At 54.5% G+C, this 21632-nt stretch overlaps 2 protein-coding genes across 3 annotated transcripts; one reads left to right on the forward strand and one right to left on the reverse strand.

Moving 5' to 3' along the window:
* Positions 1-6703: 6703 nt before the first annotated feature.
* ATG4D (autophagy related 4D cysteine peptidase) lies at positions 6704-12316 on the forward strand (the record flags this gene model as incomplete). Its single annotated transcript, XM_082837147.1, has 10 exons — positions 6704-7062; positions 7619-7702; positions 7784-7957; positions 8252-8528; positions 8602-8666; positions 10090-10220; positions 11281-11359; positions 11436-11512; positions 11591-11710; positions 12134-12316. The coding sequence occupies exons 1-10, from the start codon at positions 6831-6833 to the stop codon at positions 12314-12316; spliced, it is 1422 nt and encodes a 473-aa protein (XP_082693273.1). The 5' UTR covers positions 6704-6830.
* A 581-nt stretch (positions 12317-12897) lies between these two features.
* KRI1 (KRI1 homolog) lies at positions 12898-21367 on the reverse strand. Of its 2 annotated transcripts, none has more exons than XM_082837062.1 (19): positions 21271-21367; positions 21084-21157; positions 20210-20315; positions 19389-19497; positions 19091-19145; positions 18955-19001; positions 18561-18657; positions 18393-18470; positions 17983-18110; positions 17167-17293; positions 16986-17081; positions 16712-16882; positions 15800-15875; positions 15617-15705; positions 15405-15531; positions 15189-15319; positions 14208-14272; positions 14013-14111; positions 12898-13239 (listed from the first exon to the last, which is right to left on the reverse strand). In XM_082837062.1, the coding sequence occupies exons 1-19, from the start codon at positions 21362-21364 to the stop codon at positions 12900-12902; spliced, it is 2109 nt and encodes a 702-aa protein (XP_082693188.1). In that variant the 5' UTR covers positions 21365-21367; the 3' UTR covers positions 12898-12899. The 2 variants fall into 2 exon arrangements, with proteins under 2 accessions (XP_082693188.1, XP_082693187.1); XM_082837061.1 differs by having other exon boundaries at positions 18955-19004.
* Between the last annotated feature and the right edge of the window lie 265 nt (positions 21368-21632).

The following is a 21632-nucleotide window of genomic DNA, read 5'->3' on the forward strand; positions in this document are numbered from 1 at the left end:
CAGCCAAAAACAAAAAAAGTAATTCATTCTTTACCGTGGATGCTCTTGAAGGAATAATGGAGTTACGACTGTTGTGGCTCTTCTCTTCGTGGGGCTTTTGCTCTCACAGGGGACACTGGGATTAACAAGCGATGACACCATTGTAAAGATGTAATAATTCATTTGTGATCAGGAGGAGCCTGAGAATAAAGAGAGCCTGGCCCAAGCTGGAGGTCAGGGCAGGCCTCTTAGAGCAGGTGATTGGCAAGCCAAGACCTGAAGAAGAGAAGGGATAAACAGGCTGCACTCATTTCCTAAGGCTGCTGCAATAAATTACCGCAGAGTGGGTGCCTTGAGACAGAAATGGATTCTCTCTCAGTGCTGGAAGTTAAAAGTCCAACATCAAGGTATCAGCACAGCTATGCTCTCTCTGAAGGCTCTAGGGGAGAGGAGAGAATCATGCCTTGTCTCTTTCCTAGCTCCTGGTGGTTACTGGCCTTCTTTGTTGTTTTTCTTTTTTTTTTTTTTGCGGTACGCGGGCCTCTCACTGTCGTGGCCTTTCCTGTTGCGGAGCACAGGCTCCGGACGCGCAGGCTCAGCGGCCATGGCTCACGGGCCCAGCCGCTCCGCGGCATGTGGGATCTTCCCGGACTGGAGCACGAACCCGTGTCCCCTGCATCGGCAGGCGGACTCTCAACCGCTGCGCCACCAGGGAAGCCCTGGCCTTCTTGGTTTTGCACAAAGCTGCATCACCCCAATCTTGGCCTCCATGGTCACATGACTTTCTGTGTCTGTCTGCATCTCTCTTCTCTAAAGACATCAGTCATATTGGATTCAGGACCCACCCTAATTCAGTATGATCTCATCTTAACTAATTACATCTGCAAAGTACCCTGTTTCCAAATAAGGTCACAACCTCAAGGACCTGGGGTTTGGATTTCCACATATCTTTTGTGGAGAAACAATACAGCCCACAAGGCAGGACAGCCTGTGACAGTCATTGTTATTTTGAATCTGAGGTGGTGGTCCCAGGCCAATCCAGACAAGCCTGGGGTGGCCCTGTGGGGGTGCCTGGCATCTGGTTTGTTTAAGGTAGTGGGACCTTGCAGGAGGAGGAGGGAAGAGAGGAGAAGGGGTTCAAAGAGCAGAGTCAGTACCTTTGGAGATACAGACTGGGCTCCAGCCCTACACCAGGCTCCAAGGAGTCCACTGCAATTCAGGCAGAGACTATCTGGGAACATGGAGCGAAGGACCCAGGGTTCCAGCTGCATCTGGGTTGTCTCCTGTCTTCACCTGGGCAATGGTCACATTTCCTGCACTAATACAGTAGCCACTGGCCACATGTGGCTCTTGAAATGTGTCCAATTCAAATCGAGGCGTTCTATGGTTGTAAAAAAAACACATGAACTATATCAGATTTTGAGAACAGTACCCCCCAAAAAGGTAAAATAGCTCATTAATAATTTTTTATACTTGTTACATGATCGTATTTTGTGTATAGTGGGTTAAGTACAAAGTATTATTAAAATTAGCCACCTATTTCTTGTAATTTTTTTATGGAGATAGAATTGACATATAACATTGTATTCATTTTAAGTATACAGCAGAATGATTTGCTCTATGTATATGCTCTGAAATGTTCACCACAATCAGTTTATTTAACATCCATCACCACACATAGTTCGATTTATTTTTCTTGGGATGAGAGTTTTTAAGATCTGCTCTCTTAGCAACTTTCACATGCACAATACAGTATTATTAACTATAATTACCGTGCTGTACATGACATTCCCATGACTTATTTGTCTTATAATTGGAAGTTTGTACCTTTGACTCTGTTCACTGATTTCATCCACCACTCACCGTCTCTGGCAGCCATCTATCTGTTCTCTGTATCTGCAAGTTTGTTTTTTTTAAGATTCCACATATAAGTGAGATCCTGCAGTATCTGTCTTTCTCTGTCTGACTTATTTCCTTCTTTTTGTGGTTGAGTAACATTTGTGTGTATATATATATATATATATATACATACATATATATATATATATACACACACACACACTTTTTTTTTTTTTTTTGCCACGCCACTTGGCATGCAGGATCTTAGTTCCCCCACCGGGGATCGAACCCGTGCCCCCTGCGGTGGAGGCACAGAGTCCTAACCACTGGACCACCAGGGAATTCCCCTAGATCACATTTTCTTTATCCATTCATCCACTGGTAGACATTTAGGTTGCTTGCTTCCACATCCTGGCTATTGTAAGTAACCCTGTAATAAACATGGGAGTGCACATATCTTTTTGAGATAGTGATATCATTTCCTTCAGGTAAATACCCAGAAGTAGAATTGCTGGATATATGATAGTCCTATTTTTAATTCTTTGAGGAACCACCATACTGTTTTCCATAGTGGCTGCACCAGTTTTACATTCCCACCAACAGTGTTGAAGGGTTCCCTTTTCTCCACACCCTCACCAACACTTGTTATCTCTTGTCATTTTGATAATAGTCGTTCTAACACCTGTTAGAACGACTATTATCATAGTCATTGTGGTTTTGATTTGCATTTCTCTGATGATTAGTGATGTCAAGCACCTTTTCATGTACCAGTTGGCCATCTGTATGTCTTCTTTGGAAGAATATCTATTCAGATCCTCTGCCTGTTACCAGAAAACCCGCCTCTTTGTGGGTGTCAAGCCAAAAGACACAACCAAGCCGAAGATAAGATAAGATCGGGAGAAGGAAGGATTTATTACTTGCAGCAAGTAAGGAGAACCCCGAGGATCTCTCCCAAAGCAGTGTCTCCCCAGGCAGTAAAATTGGGGACGTTTTAAGCTAAGATTATATGCATATCCATGAAGGGGTTTGAGCAGAGGAGAATTCAGCATAGAATTTGGACAAAGGTTGACAGAGTCCAAGCTTAAGTTGATGAAATCAAGAGGGTCAGAAAAGGTCAACATCTTCATTCCTTAGGTTCTAGTTGATCTGGTGACTGAGCACTTGAGGGGAGTTTGAATTTTGCAAAACAGCTCAAGAGAGTGCTTCAGGCTACTCTTTACCACTGAAACAGAACTGGAAGTCTTTACAACGGATTTATTATCTTTGCTACTGTTACTTCTCTTGCCTGATAACAGTGGTTCATTCCTGCATTCTTTTGTTCCCTTAAGATCATTAGTTACTGAGACTCATTCAAGGGCAAGCCCTGTGGCCGGCCTTAGATCACAAAATGGCTTAGGCAAAAAATGGCTTCTCTTTTGTCAAAAAGGTATATCTGGTTCTTTTCTTCCAGGGACCCTTACCCTATCTGCTTACATGCCCACTTTTTTTTTTTTTTTTTTCATGCCCACTTTTAAAAAAAAAAAATTTATTTATTTATTTGGCTGCGTCAGGTCTTAGTTGCAGCACACGGGGTCTTCGTTTTGGCACATGGGCTCTTCCTTACGCACACAGGCTTCTCTCTACTTGTGGCACACAGGCTCTAGAGCGCGGGCTCAGTAGTTGTGCACGGGCTTTGTTGCCCCACAGCATGTGGGATCTTAGTTCCCCGACCAGGGATTGAACCCACGTCCCCTGCACTGGAAGACAGATTCTTAACCACTGGACCACCAGGAAACTCCCCCATGCCCACATTTTTTTTTTTTTTTTTTTTTTTTTTTTGGTGTACGTGGGCCTCTCACCGTTGTGGCCTCTCCCGTTGCGAAGCACAGGTTCCGGACGCGCAGGCTCAGCGGCCATGGCTTACGGGCCCAGCCGCTCCGCGGCATGTGGGATCCTCCCAGACCGGGGCATGAACCCGTGTCCCCTGCATCGGCAGACGGACTCTCAACCACTGCGCCACCAGGGAAGCCCCCCCATGCCCACTTTTTAATTGAACTAGCTCTATTTTTTTTTTTTTTACATGGCTACTAGAATATTGAAAAATGTACCTCATGTTATGTTTCTATTAAACAGTGCTGCTGTAGATTTTTTTGTTGTGGTGGAAATGTTCATGAAAGTAATTTTATAAATAGATTCTTCCAGCTGTTGTGTGGATTTGAGGGGTCAGAGATGGCATTCAGGAGGCCAGGAAGGATGCAACAGTGGTGGTGGGGGCCAGACCTCAGAGGGTAGTGGTGGGAATAAGAAAGACAATAGCAGTAACGATTCAAAGTGAAGTGGTGGTTGCTGTGTTTTAAACATTTTGCATATTCCTTTAATTCTTCTCCCAAACCCTAGGAAGTAGGCACTATTACTATCCCATTTGGCAGATGAAGAAACTGAGGTATAGAGAAGCAAGGTCACCTGTCTAAGACACCTGGCTGCAGCATCTGCCCATAACTATTGTGCTCCTTTGGGGACATGAGGACAGTTGGGGACAGATTAGTAAGTGGACTGTCAGATCCCCAGGAAGGAAGGCAATGAAGCCTGGGTGGGGAGAAGCCAAGGGCATGGGAGGAAAAGCCAGTGGGGGTGAAAAACCGAAACTGGGGAACCTGGGGGACATCCCAGGGGGGATACAGGTGGCAGCTGGATGCTGGGTGGGGACAGAGACCCAGGTGGGGAGCTGACGTTGTGGCTGTACTTGTATGGAAGGCGAGTGAAGGGAAGAAATTGAAGGTCACACTGTGAATCACTGCCCTCCTCCAGGAAGGAACTGTTGCAGGAAGGGGGACCCCTTCCAGTGCCTGAGAGTGGGCTCTTGTCTAACACGGAAATGAATTGTCCTAGGGACACACGTACTGACAAAGCAAAAGACTTTATTGGAAAGGGGCGCCGGGTGGAGAGCAGCACGGTAAGGGAACCCAGGAGAACTGCTCTGCCACGTGGCTCGCAGTCTTAGGTTTTATGGTAATGGAGTTAGTTTCCGGGTTGTCTCTGGCCAGTCATCTTGCTTGGCCCATATATAGTCTGACTCAGGGTCCTTTCTGGTGGCGCGTGCCTCTCTCAGCCAAGACGGACCCTAGCGCGAAGGATCCTGGGAGGTCTGTAGGACAATATTATGGGCTGGCATCTCCTCCCTCCTTTTGGCCCCTCCCAAATTCTCCCAGTTAGTTTCGGCGGCAACACCATATTCTTTATTGGGAGCTCCTGTTGTGAGACAACTCATGCAAGTGGTTAGCGTCCTGCCTGACCAAGGCGGGGGGTTTCAGTCAACAGCTGTGACCATGGTTGGGGCGGGGTTCAGCCAGCAAATCAAACAGAAGGGGTCACCTGGGGCCACCCCAGTCCATCTGTCCCCTGTGAAGCTATCAGCTCTCCTTCCACTCCACAAGTTGTTTGACAACTACCATATGCCAGGCCCCACGTTGAGTGTTGTGGAGGCAGCAGTGACCAAGATGGACAGAGATGCCTGCTCTAGTGACGTGGTGGGGACAGAGGTGATAAACATAAAAATTATACATGTAAATATAAGATCAGTGCTGTGGTCTGAACATTTGTGTCCCCCCCAAAAATTCACAGGTCAAAATCCAACCCCCTAGTGTGATGGTATTAGGAGGAGGGGCCTTTGGGAGGTGATTAGGTTTAGATGAGGATATGAGGGTGGAGCCCCCCTAATGGGATTAAAAAGAGGGAAGAGACACGAGATATCTCTCTCTCTGTATAATGCACCAAGGAAAGGCCATGTGAGGACTTCGCTAGGAATAGGGCCCTCACCATGCACTAATGTTATAGCAGTCCAAGCTGACTCAGACAATCAGGTGGGCTGGCCACTAGAGGGCACCCTCTCTGTGGTTCCCAGGGCACTCATCCTGCCTTTGAGGTCATGATTGGCTTTCTCTGAGCCCTAACTATGCCTCAAATGCCTCGCTAAGCGCTTTACCAGAATGAACTCAGCTCGTCCTCCTAACATTCCCCTGAGTTAGATGCACTGAAAAATTTTTACAGCTTTCTTGAGGTATAACTGACATACAACACACCACACACTTTTAATGTGTACAATCCGTTGAGCTTTCACATGCTGGAAACCATCACCACAATCAAGATACTAAACACATCCTCAGCCCTTTTTTATCCCTCGCTCCCACCTCTCCCCCCCGACCCCCAGGCAACCACTGATCTGCTTTCTATGGCTATAGACGAGGTTGCATTTTCTAGAGTTTAAATAAATGGGACCAGCGAGTATATACTCTTCTTTTTTGTCTGGCTTCTTTCCCTCAGCAAAATTAGGAAGATTCGTTTATGTTGTTGCGTGTATTTGAGCCCTTCTGCTCCTGGGGAAACTAAAGCACGTAGGGGTATGGCTTGAAGGGGGAGTTTGGGGGAGTGGGTGTCACGCACAGGTTGGGCCCCCGACCGAGGCGGGTCTTGGGTGCGCAGCCCGCAGAGCAGCGCTCTGATCCTCTGGCGGACGTGGTCAGGTGCAAACCGCGTAGGGGTCCCGCCTGGCGGGGTCAGTCCCCCAGCGCACGGAGGGGGCGGGGCCGGGAGGGGCGGGGCCGGAACCGGCGAGGGGCGGGGCCTGGCGCGGGGCTTCCCGGCTCTGGGGCCTCCGATAAGGACCTCCAGGGGCTCGGCCGCGCCTGGCTCTGCGATAAGGCGGGCGGTGGAGGGGGTCGCGGGGCGCCGCAGGGAGGCGCGGAGTCAGGAGGTCACAGCGCAGCCACACGGGACTGGGGCTGGGGACCCAGGCTGGAGGCCGGGCTTGGGCGGGGCGTCCGGCTGTGTCACGCCCGCCTCCCTCCCGGGGCCAGGGCCGCTAAAATGGCGGCGGCGGCGGCGGTGACACCGTCCCGCACAGGGCCCGGGGGCCTGGTCGCCGTGCCGGGGGCCCACTAGCGCCTTCCTGGGCGCCCGCGTCCTGGCCGCGTCCTGGCCCCTGGGGCGCTCGAGCGCGGCCCCTGGGGCCCTCGGTCAGCCCTCCCGGCGCGCCCATGAACTCCGTGTCGCCGGCCGCAGCTCAGTACCGGAGCGGCAGCCAGGAGGACGCGCGCAGCCCCGAGGGCCGCAGGCCACGGCGCCCCCGAACCCCGGACCCCAACGGCCTGGGGCCCTCCGGAGCCAGCGGCCCCGCTCTTGCGTCGTCCGGGACCGGCCCGGGGGAGCCGGACGAAGTGGACAAGTTTAAAGCGAAGTTCCTGACAGCCTGGAACAACGTCAAGTACGGTGAGGAGGGGGCGGGCCCCGGGGTTGGGTTCTGAGGTGGGAGCGAGCTGAGGATTCAGGCGGGCTGGGGACTTGGAGGTCGGTGGGAGTCAAGGAGAACCAGACCCTGCGCCTGTCAAGTATTCCACCCTTTGTTCCCCTCCCGTGAGTCACCTGTGGGTAGGTCCCCCGCCCTGCCCTGCCCAGAGCGGGCCGCTGGCTGGCAGGTCCAAAGGGGAATGTGTTTACACGCCTCAGTCGATTCCCCGTGTGACCTTGAGCAAGGTTTTCTGTTTCCGTGTGCCTCCATTTTCCTCCTCTGTAAAATGGGTACCGTAATCAGACGTGCTTTGATTCATCCCGAATTAACGGCAGACATGCATGTGGCTGTTACTAGGGGCTCCGCCTCCATCCAGGAGAAGTGTAGCACGGATTCCCCAGAGCCTTCCCTGAGATAGGAACTAGGATATCCCCATCACACAGATGGGAGAATTTAAGCGCTGTTGCTGCCCTGTTAGGTTGCGTGTCTGCCAAGCAAGTGCTTCATCTTGCTGGACACTGCCCCATGTCTCCCCAGGTTGGGCAGTCAAAAGCCGGACCAGCTTTAGCAAGATCTCTAGCGTCCATCTCTGTGGCCGCCGCTACCGCTTCGAGGGCGAGGGTGAGCTGGTGGCCCCTGGCTAGGGTTGGAGGAGTCCCGCAGGGGTGTTTCTGGTGGCAACTGACAAGCCTGCTCTTGTAGGTGACATCCAGCGTTTCCAGCGGGACTTTGTATCTCGCCTATGGTTTACATACCGCCGGGACTTCCCACCTCTCGCCGGGGGCTGCCTGACCTCCGACTGTGGCTGGGGATGCATGTTACGGAGTGGGCAGATGATGCTAGCTCAGGGGCTGCTGCTGCACTTCCTGCCCAGAGGTGAGCGGTGGAGGGGGAAGGGCACAGTAGGAGCGTAGCGCCCACCACAGGTCAGCAGTGTTAGAACTGTTTGTAAACAAAGAGTTTAAAGTCGTGTTAGAATTGTGTGTAAAGTAAGCTTGTGGGGGGGCGGGGAGTGAGAGTTGTTTAGAAAATAAGTTGAAGGAATGTGAAAATTGTAGTTAAACACGGCATCTCTGGAGCAGTAGAGTTGTGTGTAAATCATGGATAGTGGGAACTGTGCCCCACCCCCCTACACCATCGCCATTTGACTCTTAACTCCATCCCTACCAGATTGGACGTGGTCCCTGGGCGCGGGCCTGGGTCCCCCTGAGCCATCGAGGTTGGCCTCTCCCAACCGGTACCGTGGGCCTGCCCACTGGATGCCTCCGCGCTGGGCCCAGGCTGCCCCTGAGCCGGAGCAGGAGCGCCGGCACCGGCAGATTGTATCCTGGTTCGCTGACCATCCCCGGGCCCCCTTCGGCCTACACCAGCTGGTGAAGCTTGGGCAGAGCTCGGGCAAGAAGGCGGGTGACTGGTATGGGCCGTCCCTGGTGGCGCACATACTCAGGTGAGGGCTGCTGCAGGGGACGCGGGAGCTACTGGGTACCCCCAGGAGCTCAGGCCTTTCCTCCCATCCCCAGGAAAGCTGTGGAGAGCTGCTCAGAGGTCACCCGCCTGGTGGTGTACGTTTCTCAGGACTGCACAGGTAAGGGGCTGGGAGCCAAGGTCACAGGGTTCTCACCCTGAGCCAGTCACTACCTCAGCTGCCTCTTAGGACCCACATTCCTCAGATGCTGAAACAAGTTCTGCGGCAGAGGGACCCTTGGAAAGGATTCGAGGCCCACACTGGGGTGGGTGCTCAGGATTCCTTCCCTCCCTCTGGAACCAGGAGAGGAGACTTCAGGGGCTTCTCCCTGAGTGATAGAATAAAAGACATAAGGAATTCCTCTCGCAGGTCCAACTCGCTCTTACTGTGTAAACAGGTCCAACATGTACGAAAGTTGGGTCTCTGCCTCACAGGGTTGTCATGAGGATTAAGTGAGTCAGTGATAAAAGTAAAACCCTTAGGATGGTGCTTCTCACTTAGTAAGTATTCACTAAATCTTAGCTATTCTTGTTATTATTCCCTCGAAAACAGTTCAGGAGAGCCTTTGTCTTAGTCTGTTAGGGCTGCTGTAACAAAAATACCATAGACCAGGGACTTCCCTGGCGGTCCAGTGGTTAGGACTCGGCGCTTTCACTGCCGGGGCCCTGGTCGATCCCCGGTCAGGGACTAATATCCCACAAGCTGCGCGGCATGGCCAAAAAACCAAAACAGCACACAGAAAACCATAGACTGGGTGGTTTGTGAACAACAGGAATTTATTTTTCATAATTCTGGAGGCTGGGAAGTCCAAGAACAAGGCACTGGCAGTTTTCGTGTCTGTTGGGAGCCCACTTCCTGGTTCATTTTGCTGTGTCTTCAGGTAGCAAAAGGGGCAAGCGAGCTCTCTGGGGTCCCTTTTATAAGGGCAGTGATTTCACTCCTGACCTAATCCCCTCCCAAAGGCCCCACTTCCTAATTCCATCACCTTGTGGGGTAAGATTTCAACATAAGAATTTAGAGGGGGTACAAGCATTCAGACCGTAGCAGCTGCCTCCGGAAAGGGTTGAATGCACTTTTCTGGGAGCCAGGAGGGGGCTCACATAGCCACAAGGGAGGAGGCGGGAGAGGAGAAACCAGCAGACGGGACTTGAGGAGGGACACACAGGAACTTTCAGCTGACTGGCGGATTGCTCAGCGCTCCCATTTCCATCTTAGAAACCCAGGCGCCGAGCCGGGGAGGACTAGAGGCACTCTGGGCTGCGGGGAGGGCTCTCCAACTCCCCCTAGCTTTACACTGTTTGTCTCAGTCTCAGGACGTCAGTTGCCCTCTCTGTAAAATGGGGATGTCCACACCTGCCTGGAGGCCCTGGGATTGTCTGAGGGAGCTTGGGGTGGGGGGACACGGGAAAGGTGTTTTTCTGCCGATGACAGGAGTGTCATCCCAAGAGGTTGCTCAGGCAGGGTTGGTCCCCTGAGGATGGAGGACCATACTCTGAGGCTTGAAGGGCCGGAGAGAATGTGACCTGCTGCCCTGTCTTTCCAGTGTACAAGGCGGATGTGGCACGCCTGGTGGCCAGGCCAGACCCCACAGCTGAGTGGAAATCCGTGGTCATCCTGGTGCCAGTGCGGCTGGGTGGTGAGACTCTCAACCCTGTGTACGTGCCCTGCATGAAGGTAGGTTCTACCAGATTCTACCATGCCTCCCCCCAGGAGCCCCACAGACTTTTTCAGCTTGGGTTAGGTGTTTATGCTTCCTTCATCTCTTCATCGGTTTATCCAGTAGTTACGGAGCGCCAGTTATGTGCCAAGAACTGTCCCAGCTGCTGGGGATTCAGAGGTGAACAGGCAACAACTGATGCCCTCTGGGAACAGACGTTCTAATGGGGGAATAACAGGCAGTGTATGTGGAACCAAATTGACAGCTGTGGTGTTACAACTCGGACTCTAAAGGAACCAAAATTAACACGATGAGGGGCAGATGCAGGTGGCTGCACAGCCTAGGAAAGCCCCTCTCTAGCCAGAAGCAAGAGAGAAGCCAGAGGAGGAGTGTTCCGGGCAAAAGGAACAGCAAGGCTGGAAAGACCCTGATGTGTTTATACCCGGAATAAAGGCCAAAGATCCCTCCACAGCCCACAGGGCCCTGTACCATCTGCCCACACTCTCCAACTCACTTCATTCTGCTCCAGCCACACAGGCCTCTTCACTGTTCTCAGAAGACACCTGCCTCAGAGCCTTTGCACTTGCTGTTCCCATCACTTGGAGCACTCTTTCCCAAGATGCACTTTTTTTTTTTAACATCTTTATTGGAGTATAATTGCTTTACAATGGTGTTAGTTTCTGGTCTATAACAAAGTGAATCAGCTATACGTACCCCAAGATGCACTCTTAACTCTCTTAACTCTTTGCTAAAACGTCATCTCTCAGTGAGGCCTTTTCCCGATTCCCCTGTTTAAAATTGCAAAGCCTTCTTCCCGCCTTTATTCTTTCTCCAGTGTTACCACCTTGTGACACGTGACGTGACTTGCTCATCTTGTTCCTTGTTCTCCCGCACTAGAACATCAGCTGCATAAGGGCAGGGTGTTGTCTATCTTGGTCACTGCTACCCACCAGGGCCCAGCACAGGCTTGGGTTTGCACACATTGGGCCTTTGCTATGCATTTGTTGACAGTGCTTACAATGCTCACTGACAGCACCTGCTGTGGGTCCTTACCTTCACCCACTTTCTTCCCTGCAGGAGCTCCTGCGTTCAGAGCTGTGCCTTGGCATCATGGGGGGCAAGCCACGCCACTCGCTGTACTTCATTGGCTATCAGGGTAGGCCCACCCCACCCTGCTTCATCCCATCCCACCTTACCCTCTTCCACCCCTGCTCACGCTTCCTCCCCTGCAGATGACTTCCTCCTCTACCTGGACCCTCACTACTGCCAGCCCACTGTGGATGTCAGCCAGGCTGACTTCCCCCTAGAGGTGAGCTGGGATCCCCAGGGTGGGGTTGGAGGCCTGTGGAGGGTTCCCCCCCGAGCCTCCCTTGTTTGTCTGCCCCAGTCCTTCCATTGCACCTCACCCCGCAAGATGGCCTTTGCCAAGATGGACCCGAGCTGTACTGTGGGGTTCTATGCTGGAGACAGGAAGGAGTTTGAGACGCTCTGCTCAGAGCTGACCAGGGTGAGCAAGGCATGCTGGAGGGTGGGAGGCAAAGGGCAGGGCAAGGGTAGAAGAGGAACCGAGGCTTTGAGGCCAGCAGACCTGGCAAGGCCACGTCCAGGCTATGTTGTTAAGATTATTATCCTGACCACAAGCTGCAAAAGCCCAGCTCTAATTAGAGCAAAAAGAGGCATGAAATGAAAAATTTAAGTGGACAGCTGCTTCCAGGGGGTCAAGTGGTAGGACCCTGCCATGTGCTCATCACTGAGCCAATCACTATAGCCAGGGCACAGAAGGTGCTGATTGGCTGGCCTGCATCACTGCCCTGGAGGGATGGCAGTTGAGTTCAGGAAGCACCTGATAAATATACCTGTTAAGATAATTACACCTACTAGGATAATTAACATGGCTTGGGGGCTGAGCTCTTCTCTCTCCTCCCACCAGCTCCTCAGCTCCTCCTCAGCCACAGAGCGATACCCCATGTTCACCCTGGTTGAGGGCCATGCTCAGGACCACAGCCTGGACGACCTCTGCTCCCAGCCCTCCCAACCCACACTGCGGCTCCCTCGCACAGGCCGGCTCCTCAAGGCAAAACGCCCAAGCTCTGACGACTTTGTGTTTTTATAAAGGGAGGGGATGAGGGAGAAGACACGACCCTATTTATTTTTTTATTTATGTCACTCTGGGTGTGGGAGCTTGAACTCCCCTCCCTGACAAGTGCAGCTGAGAGCAGTCCAGGAAGCCTCCGGGCCGCGGCCATTCAGCCAGGAACAGAGCCCACACACCTGCCTCCCACCAGCTGGGCCCTCCTCACCCGGCAGGGAGGGAGGGCCCCCGGGCACCCACTCAGGGCCTGACTCAGTACTGTAGTTTGCACTGGACCGTCCATGCCCCTCACCGGTCCCAACGCCCCCATCCTGCCAAGGGCTGGTGGGAGGGAGGAGGGGCTGTGACCAATGGGGGCTAATAAAGCTGTTTGACTTGACCTTGGCTATGGCTGGGCCCAGCATTTGAGGGATGGGGCTCAGGGTATGTCTCGAGGTGAGGTTCCAAGTCATCCGGGGAAGCTTACTGAGTAGGCCTCAGCTTTCACATCTCTAAGATGGGAAGACTCCCTTGCCCACAGGTAGATGTGAGGGTGTATACAGTCGATAAGAGGGGGCTTGATTGAAGGGGAGGAGCCCCAAGGCCCCTGCAGGCTCCCTTGAGCTCAGGGGTGGCTCTTAGGCCCCTGCCGCTTTCTCCGTTGCCGGCCCAGCTGGCGGAAGTGCAGCCGTTTGGGGTTGAGGCCAAAGGCCTGCAGTCTCTGACGGCTGAACTCACATCCACCAAGTGTTACTGTGGGGCCCAGGAGACGTGCCTTCTTGCCCCTCCTCTGCCTCTGGGGGGCCGGTTTCTCAGCGGTTGTCGCAGGGGCTGCCTCTTCCTGTACTGGGGGGCTCTCAGGCTGGGGCCACTTCCCACAGGCCCCATCGGGTGCCAGCAGCTGCCCCTGTGGGCCAGCTTTGTCTCTCTGTGGCTTCCCTGTGGCTTCTGTGGGCATCTCTGTCCTGGAGGAGGAAGGCGTGGCTCAGCCCAGGCCAGTCACAGTTAGGCTTTCCATCCCCCATTTTTACAGATGTGAAAAGGAGAGGTTCAGAATTCGGGGGCCTGGACTTCCTTGGCAGTCCAGTGGTTAAGACTCCGTGCCTCCACTGCAGGGGGCACGGGTTCAGTCCCTCGTCGGGGAACTGAGATCCCACATGCCGCGTGGCGCGGCCAAAAATTAAAAAAAAAAAACAATTCAGGGGCCTGCCTGGGACTCAAATGTGGGTCTAATGCAATACCAAGCTGGGATTTTTCTACTGAACTCTGAGGCTGGATTGTGTCACTGATAATTTTGATTGTTGAGCCCGGGCCTGCACTAAGCTCTTCACACAAATTAACTCATTTTAGCTTTCCATCAACTCCGTGAGCTTTTATCACTCCTCATTTATAGATCAGGAAATAACAGGCATAATAACAAGAGCTAATACCTATCCAGAACTTACTGTTTTAAGCACTGTGCGTGAATTAACTCACTTAATTCGCAAAAAAAAGAAAAACCCAACAAGAAGTGAGCCATCTTTATCCCCATTTTATAAATAAGGAAGCAGGCCCAGGGAGGGAAAGTGACTTGCCCAACGTCACACAGCTACAGCCCAGCCAGGACTTGACACCCAGGTATCAGAGAAGGCAAACCCCATTCCCAAGGTCATGTGACAGATGGCTGACAGAGCATGACTCAAACCTGGGCCTGGCAGGCTCCCAAGCCCACCCACCCCCTACAACCAGCAATACTTACTCCTCTGGGCAGAGTGACTTGAAGATCTGCCTCTTTTTCCATACGTTCTGGGCCTTCTGGCTGTACGCCCTCCGGTCCTGCAGCTCCTCCTGCTCCGACCTGCAGGCCGCAGGGTGCTCTGGGAGTTGCCCATGCTTGCCTTCAGCCTGCCCGCCCCTCCCCCCTGGGGCACCTGGCCCAGACCCACCCCATCACCTGTACATGCAGGTCTTCTTCAGGGAGCACCATCGGTTCAGCTCCTTGTCATCGGCAGTGAGGATCTGCAAGGGCAGGGAGAGTGGGGTCCTGCTCGTGAGCCCCAGGGGGCCCTGACTCTTAAGCCTTAGTCACCTCATGGGTCAAAGCAGGGTAATGCCAGTTCCACCCAGCAGAAATGTCATGATGGTGAGAAAGAACTGATTTCTGCAGAGGCTAATTGATTTTTTTGTTGTTGGGGGCATCAGATGGGTAAACTGAGGCTCAGAGAGGGGATCCTTGCCCCAAGTCACATGGCCAGGAAGTGGCTACTCTCAGATTACAATTTGGGCCCTTGAGCCCTGACCCTATGCACTGTGGTCCCAGCAGCCTCAGACCAGGGCAGGGGTCTCCATGCCACTGACTGGGTTTGCTAATTACAGATGAGGCCCAGGTTCCTCACTTATGAGTTGGGCACCCCCTTAGAACCTACTGGAAGGTCATCAGGAAGATGAAGTGAATGCAGATGTTATAAGCTCAATAAATATCGTCTAGTTTTACTGTCAAGCATCCGTAGCCATTGGGGCTAAGGCGCAAGTGACGTTCAAAGCATATTTTTTTCACATCCACATCCATGAGGTGGGGCTGCTATGAGGCCCATTTTACAGACGGGGAAACCCAGGCACAGAGGCTCTAGTCACATGTCCAAGGTTATACAGCTGGTGAGCGGCTGAGCCAGGATTTGAACCTGTGTCAAGTCTTAAGGGTCACCCTGCTGCCGATATACGGTAACAGAATTAAAACTAATATTTATTGGGGCCTGCTGTGGGCAAAGCACTGTCTGAGCCCCTGCCTCATAGAAACCTTTGGAGGCAGGTAATATTATTAGTACTGTCATCAGCACTATTATTCCTGTTGTTTTCAAGATGAAAAAACAGGCCACGTCACAGCACAGATGGCTCCAGGCTCCCCCTTGCCTAGCGGGTGCCCCCAGGGTCCCACCTCCTCGGTGCTGAGCCCGAAGTCGCAGGGCACCACCGTGCGGTACTTGAAGCGACAGGGCAGGTCATCGATGATGTCCTCGTAGTCCAGCTGGTAATACTCGTCCAGGTACTCCTCGAATGTCTTGTCCCCTGAGCGGGGACAGAGCCAGGCTGCCGGGGTGTGCCGGGCCCTGTGGAGCCCCTGCCTGCCCATGGCCGCCCACCCGGGCCTCACCAGGGTCAAACACAGGCTTCTCCTGCTCCACGGCTACGGCGAAGGGCGACTTTCGCTTCTTCTTGCCCAACGAAGGAGCCTTGCGCTGCTTCTTCTGAGGCTGGCTGGGGTCATAGTCGGCATCCATCTGCCGGGATGCGCAGGTCAGGCCTGCCCTTGCGGTCCTCGGGACCCTCTGAGGACCCCCAGATCCCCGCGCCCAGGGCACCTACATTGAAGTCGGGGTCCTCGCAGTGCGGCTCCTGCTGGCTCCAAGCTCCACTCTGCTCCGGCCCAGCCCACATGTCCCAGTTCCAGTCGTCTGATTCCAGAGGACAGGCAGGCAGGGATGGGCCGGGGGGTCATGTCAGGCCAAGCAGCCCCCGCCCCCAGCCCACTGCCCCAGGTGACCTCACCTTCAAGTCCTTCCTCTTCCTCAAACTGTGGCTTCTCCTCCTCCATGGTTCCGTAGTACTTGTCCCCGAAGCACTTCTGCAGGGTCGGGGCCGGGAGGGTGAGCAGGGCCCACTCCCCCCAGATGGCAGCACTCCTGCACCTTAAATGGCCTTGCAGCACCCCCCTCAGCTCCTGATGTCGGGGGAACCCTGTGTGTCTGGGCTCCTCCACACCCACTTTTGGCTCATCTTGCCCCCTTGACCCCCCCTGCTCTCTTCCCCCTGTTCCACTGGCTGGCAAAGGCAGATATTGCTAACCGTGCCGTTTATAAGCACCTACTGCATGCTGGACGCTGGGCTGCATCTCACTGTGTTCTCACAAGCTCCCCAAGAGACAGAAACTACTGCCAAATATTGAGAAGCTGAAGCTCAGGACTGAGAAGCTTCTAGAAAGTGAAGGCTGAATGCTGACCACACAGCACCCACCCACTCCAGTTTTCACCTGGCCCACCTATGCATCCTTAGTCTCCTTCCTTGACCTCCCAGGCTTAGTCAGGGGCAGCTTTGCGGTGCCCGTGGTCCCCACTGCTCTCCCATCCAGCCCTCATCGCCTGTTCCAGTGGCCTGAAGCTGTGTTTCCCCAAATACAACAATAAACACTCACGGCTCAATAAATGAGTTTAAAGGAAATACCAGGACCCACAGTTCCTTGAGCATTTACCAAGTTAATTAACATTTAGTATTCCTCTCAGGCTATCTTTACAACAGCCCTGACATAAATGCTGCAGTTAGACCCACTTTATAGACAGAGACACAGGGTCAGAGAGGTCAAGTCACTTTTCTGAGGCCACACAGCAAGGAAGGGACTGCTGATTCCAGAGCCACACTCTGAGCACTCAGCTGCACAGCCGGGCTGGGGCTCTGGGGCCACACCTGCATGAGCTGGTCGTGCTGGGCGGGGTCAAAGTCGTCCTCGAGGTCCTGCTCCTCAAAGCCCAGTGTCTCGTTGCCTGTGACCTGCCGCAGCCTCTCCAGCTTGGCCAGAATCTCCTTCCTCTTCAGGTTCTTCAGCTGCTTGAGTTCCTCCTGCTTCCTCGCTTTCTCCTGCAGGCGGCAGTTCACAGGAGAGGGAGGGTATGGGCTCCCCACTGGCCCCTGCAGGCTGGGCCCCGCCTCCTCACAGCGCACCGCCCCAACAGACACTCACCCTCCTCTTTCGCTCCCGCGTCTCTTCCCTCCTATCCTTCCTGCGCTCGTCCTTTTGGCGCACGGAGGATGTGATGTTCCGAGGATAGGTCTTGACCTGTGGGCAGCAGAGATGATTCCAGGCTCTCCCGGCCTGGACCCTGCGGGCCAGGTCCTCCCCGGAGCTGGCACTGGCCACCCACCGAGGCAGAGTCTGGCTCCTCGAAGCGGAAGTTGTACTTGTGCTCAAAGTCCTCCTGTTTCTTCAGAAACAGCTCACCCTCATCTGAGGAGTCGTCCACGGCCAGCTGGACCGGGGGGCCAGGGACCCTGAGGGATGAGATGGGATGAGACTGGGGGCGTCAGCCGAGCTCCTGCACTCCTGTGTACCAGCATATTAACTCATTTAATCCTCACAAGAACCCTCTGCTAGGGTGCCACCGTTACCCCCATTTACAGATGGGAAAACCGAGGCACGGAAATCCAGTGGCAGGGCCCCCTGGCTCCAGAGCCCACACTCTGCAGCTTTTCCTCAAGAAAGGCTAACTCTGGGGAATTCCCTGGTGGTCCAGTAGTTAAGACTCACACTTCCACTGCAGGGGCCACAGGTTCAATCCCTGGTTGGGGAACTAAGATCCTGCATGCCACACAGCGCAGCCAAAAAGAAAAAGAAAAGGGCTTCTCCCTGGTGGCGCAGTGGTTGAGAGTCCGCCTGCCGATGCACGGGACACGGGTTCGTGCCCTGGTCCGGGAAGATGTCACATGCCGCGGAGCGGCTGGGCCCGTGAGCCATGGCCACTGAGCCTGCGCGTCCGGAGCCTGTGCTCCGCAACAGGAGAGGCCACAACAGTGAGAGGCCCGCGTACCGCCAAAAAAAAAAAAAAAGAAAGAAAAAGAAAAAGAAAAGAAAAGAAAAAGGCTAACTCTGCTACCATCTATGTGAAAAAGTGTAAACGCCTGGTGCCTTTTCCTTTCTGGCCAGTGCTGGCTCGAGGCCCCTGGGGGACATGGCTACTCACCCTTCTTCTCCTTCCTCCTCTTCCTCCTCATCTCCTTCCTCCTCGTAGCGTTTGTTGAGGATGTAATCCCGCAGGAAGCGCTCCCCCTCATCTAGCTCTGGGTTGTTCCAATATTCCTTGAGGTGAGTCTAGGGGTGAAGGGGGGGTAACAGGACCCGGATCAGGGACAGGGAAGGAGCACAGATACGGGCACCCAGTGGATTTGGTGACTGCAGCTTCACAGCCAGCCTAGGAAGTAGGTGGGCTAATCCTCATCTTATAGATGTAGACGCCGAGGCCCAGAGAGGGACACACCCCATCTTTAGAGAATGTGCTCCTGGCTACCGTCTCAAGGGCCGGTTTCCAGGGAAAGGTTGGATGGAAGCAGACCAGGTAGTTTAGTGGGTCAGTGACCATGAATGCGAACTCACCAGTTCTTTCAGGGTGTCGGGGTTCTGAATCTCCTTCTGCCCCTTCAGCCACTCGATGTAATCAGCATCCTCCTGGGCCTGGGGGGAAGGCCAGCGCTGAGGGTCTGTGGGAGCCCTGGGGCCCCCTCTCTGCCACCAGCCCCCATCTACCTGGGCCCCAGTACCCACCTTCTCCTCTCTGCTTTTAGCACGTTTCTGCAGCAACCCGGAGCTACCTTCGCCGGCACTGTCCTCGTCCTCACTGTCCTCCACAAATGCCCGGAAGCTGCCCGTGCGAGAGAACAAGCCTCAGGATGGGTGTGCTGGCCCTGCCCGCTGCCCCAAGACAAGCCCTGTCTACTAATCCCTGAGCTCGTCCTGACAAGCCCAGAGCTGTGCTGTGACATAGAGCCCATGATCAACCCCATGTCACAGATGCAGAAACTGAGGCCCGGAGCTAGCAAGCGATGTGCCCAAGGGCACACAGCCATTAAGTGACAGAGCTGGATTTGAACCCAGGCCCGCCCAACCTCAGAGCCTCAACTCCTTTCCATCTGGCCACTCAGCCAGCCCCAGGGCTCACCTTTCCTTCAGCTGTTTCTGTTCTTCCACATAACTTTTCAATGAGGTCTGCTGCAGAGAGAGTGACATGGGCCTCAGGCCCAGCCCTGAGGCTTCAAGCGCCCCCAAGCCCCCCACCCAGCCTCCACCCCACTCACCTGAAGTCTCTGATTGGAGGCCTCCCCATCTGAATTCTCCTCATCAATATATTTGCTGTGTGAAGAAGGAAGAAGGCTTCAGAATAGACTCCCCATGGCCTGTCTGTCCCCATGGGGTAGGGGGCTGTTAAGAGCAACAGCTGGTGGAGGGGGCAGTGGGGTGCAGGCAGGCTCCTGCTCTCCAGGGTTCCCTCAACTCTAGTGAGTCACTGGCTTCTTCCCACCCCTGCCCCTAAGTGCCTGATGTGTCCAGCTGCCCTGGGAAGGTGGGAGCAGAGGGGTCAGGCTTTCTCCTTACCCTCCCTTCTCCAAGATAACCTTCCTCTCGTAGTCCTTCAGGTACATGGGCTGCACCTTCTTTTGTTTCTCTTTAGCTGCTGGCTCCTCCTTACTGTCTGAGGACGATGCTGCGGGGACACCAGAAGACACCTGCCATCACCCACATCCACAAACCCCTTCCTCCCCCAGGCAGAGAGTAAGACTATGCTGGGCCAGAGTCAGACCGAGGTTTCAAATCCCCGACCCACTAGTTCCCAGCTATCAAAGAGGCATCACACTTGCTACTACCTGGAAGTACCTGGCAGTGATCATTCAGTGAATAATTCACACTCAGAACAGGGCCAAGCGCACAGCCGTTATTAATGACAACCTAAGACACTCTGCTAAGCGGTGTTTTTGTTTTGGTTTTTTTGCCTTGCCGCGTGGCATGCCGGATCTTAGTTCCCCCCACCAGGGATTGAACCCGTGCCCCCTGCAGTAGAAGAATGGAGTCTTAACCACTGGACTGCCAGGGAAGTCCCTTTGCTAATCAGTTTTGATGTGTGTGGAGATCCATTAAACAGTCACAACCGGGCTTCCCTGGTGGCGCAGTAGTTGAGAGTCCGCCTGCCGATGCAGGGGACACGGGTTCGTGCCCCGGTCTGGGAAGATCCCACATGCCGCGGAGCGGCTGGGGCCGTGAGCCATGGCCGCTGAGCCTGCGTGTCCCGAGCCTGTGCTCCGCAACGGGAGGGGCCACAACAGTGAGAGGCCCGCGTACCGCCAAAAAAAAAACAAAAACAGTCACAACCGCCTATAAAGCAATGAGGAATCTGGGCCTCAGTAGAAGTAGCCCCAGACCTGTTCTCTGATAGAAGGTGGCATCTTTCTGATAGATGCGCGGATCCTTCTTCTTCAGTAAGGAGAGGGTCCTGTAAAAGTCACGCTCCTGCTGAGTGTCAAATTCCTAGGGCAGGAAAAGGGGTGGGGACAGACTTCAGAAAGGGGCTGTGATGGGGGCAATAAGCAACAGGGGCAGGTGGGCTGAGAGTGTGTGGGAATTAGTGTGCATAGAGGAGTATATGTTAGGAGGAAGGAAGCGGGGGAATCCGGCTGGGTAGAGGCAGGTGGGGGTGGAGGGCTGGATCTGAATTGGGGGGAGTGGTCAATTAGGTGGAGGAAGGAGAGGGGCCCTCTTGGGGGTGGTCCACACATAGGTACGGGATATGAGACAGAGGAAGGTAGCAGGCAAGGGGGTGGGTGGTACTTTCTGGTATCAGCAAGGGATGGACAACCTAGGGGCAAGTGGGCAGAGGGCACATCAGAACAGAGAGGAAGGGCTGGACTGCTCAGTGAGGCTGGGAAGATCAGGGCTGATATGGGGAAAAGCTGGGTGCCGCATGTGGCAGAGGGATGCCCCACTCTGGGGACAGAGACAGACACGGAGAAACGGTTAAACTGTTAGGGACGAAAATGTGGACAGAGGGTTCACACCTCACAGATCAAGATGGGCAGGTAGATCCGAGGTAGGGGAGAGGAAGTAGGGGAGATCTGCCCACTCCCTGGGGATGGGAAGGGCGCTGTCTGTCCCTCATGGAAATAGGGGGTGGGAGATGGACGCTCCCGTACGGCGCGATGGGGTTGGAGGTTAGCCGCCTCCTATAAGTCGGGGCCGGGATGCGGTGTGGGGCTTGGACACCTCCTGCAAGTCCGGGAAGGAGGCGGGGAAGCTCACCACGCGCTCGTCGCCGGAGTCAGACTCGGAGCTGGAGTCGCCGCAGCTGTCCCTATCCCCATAGCGATCTTTCACTGTGGGACACAGATGGGATCCCCCCCAGCTCAGGCTGGGGGAGCAGATCAACCCCCACTTCCCGACCGCCCTGCACGCGCCGGCGCCCAGCGCGCATGCGCCCCGCACTCACGCCGCTGCAGCTCCTCGCGCTCCCGGTAGCGGCCGTACCGCGCGGCGAACGCCGCGTTCACCCGCAGGGGTGACGACCCGCGCGGCTCCGGCATGGCGGCTCTACGATCCACTGCGCACGCGTGTGAAGAGGCTCCACCCCCAAGGAGGCGGGGCTACTCACTAGCGAGCTTTAAATGGGGCGGAACCTCATGGGCCGCAACTAATCCGCCCCCGGTCCTTCCGGGATCCCTAGCCCTGTGACCGCAGTCGCCGCCTATGGGCCACGCCTCTGCGGGGAAGGCTGCAGCCACCGCCCACCCGACTCCCCCACCCGCCGGGGCTCCCGGCACCCAGCTGACATCTGGGGGCCCTTTCTCCACT

Source organism: Leucopleurus acutus (genome assembly GCF_964270905.1).
Source record: "Leucopleurus acutus genome assembly, chromosome: 3".
Classification (NCBI taxonomy): domain Eukaryota; kingdom Metazoa; phylum Chordata; class Mammalia; order Artiodactyla; family Delphinidae; genus Leucopleurus; species Leucopleurus acutus.